The 4,654-nt window shown below is 45.8% G+C and overlaps 1 protein-coding gene across 1 annotated transcript in view; it reads right to left on the bottom strand.

Annotated features, from left to right (window-relative positions):
* The window catches only part of WDR70 (WD repeat domain 70), a 133,558-nt gene extending 130,310 nt beyond the window's left edge, over window positions 1-3,248 (bottom strand). The window contains exon 1 of the mRNA XM_005426087.1: window positions 3,003-3,248. Within this exon, the coding sequence (XP_005426144.1) occupies window positions 3,003-3,248 (246 nt within the window). The remainder of the gene's footprint in view (window positions 1-3,002) is intronic.
* Between the last annotated feature and the right edge of the window lie 1,406 nt (window positions 3,249-4,654).

Here is a 4,654-nt window from a genome sequence, read left to right as displayed (position 1 = left end):
CCAGGCTGGCTCGTTTCGCTGGAGGGGGGGGGGGGTGGTGGTGCGCTTTACTTAGGTGTAATAGGGTACGTTGAGTACCGTATTCCTTATAACTACCCTTTAAACCCCTTTTACAATATAACAACCAAACTAACAGTACATGCTTAACAATTATCAACTATTTTATAACAGTTTCTAACCTATTTTTAACAATTCCATCTCTTCCAGTCCTGCCACTGGTCACCAGGGGGAGGGCAGCACGTGCCCGACCACTGCTCCCCATGAGGAAGTTGTCCACAGCCTGAGGCTCCCCCCGCACCTTCCCCAAACTCAACAAGCCAAGTGACCTCAGCGTTTTAAATCTCGGCCTCAATACTCTTCATCATCTTGGCCCCCGTACTCCTGACACACTCTAACAGTGTGATGTCCTTAAACTGAGGTGCCCAAAACTGCACAAAGGACTGAACATGCGGTGTGCAACCCCGCAGCACAGTGTAGAATGGGATAGTCACCTCCTGGACTGGCTGGCCAGCAGTGCTGTGCACTCTGTGACATAGTTGGCCCTTTTGGCTGTCACTTGTGGCACACTCTTGACCCATATTCAACTTGACATCCACCCAAAAACTCAGATTGCTTTTAATGGAAATGCAATCCAGCCTCTCATGCCCCAATTTTCCTGTGCAGCCACAATTTCCCTGTCCTGTGTGGAGAATCTAGCACTTGTTAGATTTTAGATGATTGCTGATTGATCAGCTCTCTGTCCAAATCTCTATTAGGCTTCTCTACCATCAAGGGAGTCAGCAGCTCCTCCTGGTTTAGTATAATCGGAATTAATTCCTGCAACCAGATCATTTTATAAGAACATTAAAGAGCACTGTCACTAAAATTGAGCCCTGGGGGATCCCGGCTGGTGACTAGGCACTAGATTCCTAATCTTGAGAGGATAGAGAATTTCTTCATTTGCCATTATGCTGGTTTCAGCTGGGGTGCAGTAAATCTTCACAGTGGGTAGTACAAGGCTATGTTTTGGATTTGTGCTGAACACAGTGATGATAATATAGAGATATTGCCGTTGTTGCTGGGCAGTGCTTGTACAGAGCCAAGGCCTTTTCTGTTTCTAGAACTGCCACATTGGCAGGGAAACTGAGGGTGCATAGGAGATTGGGAAGAGACACAGCCAGGATAGGTGACTCAAATTGGCCAAACAGATATTCCAGATCTTGTGACATCATGCTCAGTATATAAACTGAGGGGAAGAAGAAGAAGAAGGGGGGAACATTTGGAGTGATGGTGTTTGTCTTCCCAAGTAACCATTATGCATGATGGGATCCTGCTCTGCCGGAGATCACCAACCACCTCTCTGCCCATGGGAAGTGGTGACTTAGTTCCGTGTTTTGCTTTGCTTTCTTGTGTGGCTTTTGCTTTTCCTTTTATACTCTCTTTACCTCTACCCACAAGTTTTCCAGCTTTTACCCTTCCAATTCTCGCCCTGATCCTGGGAGTGGGGTAGTAAATAAGCAGCTGCTTGGGGCTTGGCTGCTGGCTGGGGGTTAAACCTCAACAGTGATGCAAACCCTGCAGGGTTTGAGGTTTAATCTTAATCTTAATTTATAATCTTAATTTGGAAAGCAGAGGTTGAGGGTGGGTTTCCTTTATTGTGCCATGTGCCTCTGCCATAAGTGAAGCTTTCCAGAATGGATGCTGGACCATTTGAGGAGCAGAGAGTCAGCACAATCTAGGCAGCAAATATCACTTACAAATCAAACCTCTCTGGAAACCCAATTTTCTCCCAGTCCAAAAATATCCTGTGGCATTTTGTGAATGCCAATGCTGTTCAGAGCAGACAGATCACTTAAGAAAACCTCAGCCTTGTTAAGATAAAAACCTGATACAGTCACACTGATGTGTCACCCCAGCAAAACAGCAGCCACATGAGGCCAGTGCCATGCAAAGGCTATTTACTCTGCTTTTACCTCAGCTCTGAACTGAGGCACTGTGTGTGCCTTGGGAGTCCCCATGTTGTCCTGAACATAGGCTTGTTACCCAGTAAGCAGTTGCACACTTAAGCAAGGCATTTCTATTCTTGTATTTCTATTTCTTTATTCTTGCTTGTGCAGAGTAGGGAGGGGGCCTCCTGATAATCAGAGCTTCACACTGTTTATACATTTTAACAAACAAAGGTATCAACACTGATCAGCTACAAACTACATAACTTTATTACCTACTACACAAACCACTATTTGCTGGTTGTATATCTCATTTCTCGTGGTTATTAGTGCAGGTGCTGCTCTTCTAGATGAGTCTGGCATCTCTTTTGAGTGGATGGCTAATGGGACATGATCACTCACTCCTGGAATTACATTTCCCCCAGTTACTGCTCAGTCCTGCTGACTTCAGTTCTGGTGGTTTTTGTGCAGCCAGCCCATTCACCTTGGGATTGTCTTCTATTTTCCTCCAAACAAAAGATTAGCCAAGTGTACAATGTTCACAATGCAACTGCACAATCATTACTGTCTAGCCAGTTACAGATGAACAACCGAAAAAAAAATTGCAAAGTTTGACTCAAACCGGTATTCAGATCTTGAGGGGCTTCAGTCTGGAGGAGCCTGATGTAAGATTGGTTTTAGCTTGTATCAATGCACACAAAATCACAGAATTACAGGACTGTTTGGGCTGGGAGGGACCTCTTGAGGTCATCTAGTCCAAGCCCTTTGCCAAGGCAGGGTCACCTGAAGCAGGTTACATATTCAGATAGGGTTTGAATGTTTCCGGAGAGGGAGACTCCACAACCTCCCTGGCATTCTGTTCCCATGCTCTGCCACCCTCAATGCAAAGAAGTTCATCTTCATGTTGAGCTGGAATTTCTTGTGGTTTAGTTTATGGCCATTGCACCTCATCCTATCACTGTGCACCACTGAAAAGAATCTGGCACTGTCCTCTTGGCACCTGCTTTTGAGATATTTATATACACGAATAAAATCCCCTTTCAGTCTGCTCCAGACTGAGACAGGTCCAGTTCTCACAGGCTTTCCTTGTAAGCGAGATGTTCCAGATCCCCTGCCGGAGTGTCGAGAAGACGGTCGAACTTGACTATCTAGAGGAAGTAAAAGTCGTAACAAGGTTTCCGTAGGTGAACCTGCGGAAGGATCATTACCGGTGGGGCTCAGCGCCTGCCGCGTTGCCGGGCCGTCCGGCCGGCCGCGCGCGCGGCGTCGCAACCGTTTCCAGGAGCTGCTTGTCTCTCTTGGATTTTTTTTCCAAATCTGCATGTCTCTATCAATCTGAGCTATACTGTCATTCCACAGTACCCCACCAGGCTGGCCACAAACAACCACTGAATTATTTATGTTGGAAAAGATCTCTCAGATGGACGGGTGCAACCTTTGACTGATCCAGCATATATATGATATATGTGTGATGCTAGACCCTGTCTTTGCCTGGCTGTCACCAGGGTCCCAACCAGAGCTATTGTGCCTGCGGAGCAGTCAGGGAGCTGCCCAGGGCTCCCCTAGAGGACAGGAGCCGCTTCCCACTGCTCTTCTTGGGGTCACCCTGTGCCTTTGAGGGGCTGCAGAGCAGATCACTCCTGTCCCTCAGGTGGTCCTGAGGAGGCCAGTGATGCAGCAGCTCCAGCCAGCCTGTTCGAGCATATCACAGCTGTGATGGGTCAGGCTGGAGAGACCACTGTGGGTCATCTGGTCCGGCCTCCCTGATTAAGCAGGGCCATCCCAGAGCACATGGCACAGGATTGTGTCCAAACAAATGGGGTATTTCCAGTCATGGAACGCCACAGCCTCCCTGGGCAATCTGTTCCAGTGCTCGGGCACTGCACAAGAAAGAAGTTCTTCCTCATGCTCAGGTGGAACTTCCTGTGCATCAGTTTCTGCCCACTGCTTTTTCCCCTCTTGCTCAACACCACCGAGCAGAGCTGGGTTCATCCTCTTGGCACCCCTTCCCCCCTCTTTAGATATTTAAGCACATTAATGAGGTCACCTCTTGGTTGGTGTGAAAAACGCCAATCACTTGTTTTTAAAATTTTAAAAGTTTTATAGTAATAAAATGGTTATAAAAATAGTAATACAATTAGAGTAATAATAATTTGGACAATTTGAATTAGGACAATATGAGACAATAAATACAAAGAATTACGGACATCTGGGTACCTTTTTCTGTGCAGTATGAGCCCGAAAAAGGACACCCGTTAACAAAGGATTAACCCTTAAAAACAATAGCCTGTTGTATATTCATACCCTTCATACATGATGCATAAATTCCATTCAAATACAGAATTCTGTCCGGTCATCGTAAACTTCCTCCTCTGAATCCTAACACCGCCTTTGAGGTAGGAAGAAGTTAGTTTCTTCTGGTAAGAAGGCAATAAATTCTTTTTCTCTGAAAGATTTAGGCGTCCTGTGGCTGCTATCTCGCTGCAAGTCCTTTCGTTAAAAAAAAGTATCCTACATAGCATAGTTTCTATTTTAACATTTTTTTATAACATAAAACTATATTTAACACAGTACTTAAGAGAATACAGCATTACTTTCTAACACAACACATATAATATTCATTTTAATATTTGCGAAAAGCCAATCATAAAATACATGCATTTTTCACAGTCGGCTCTTCCACTTATCCTCTCCGGCAGCGACCACCTTCCCTCCCCGGAGGCGCTGCC

The sequence above is a fragment of the Geospiza fortis genome, unplaced genomic scaffold (assembly GCF_000277835.1).
Source record: "Geospiza fortis unplaced genomic scaffold, GeoFor_1.0 scaffold163, whole genome shotgun sequence".
Taxonomy (NCBI): Eukaryota; Metazoa; Chordata; class Aves; order Passeriformes; family Thraupidae; genus Geospiza; species Geospiza fortis.
The sequence above is the reverse complement of the archived record's forward strand: the minus strand, read 5'-3'. Positions and strand labels throughout refer to the sequence as shown.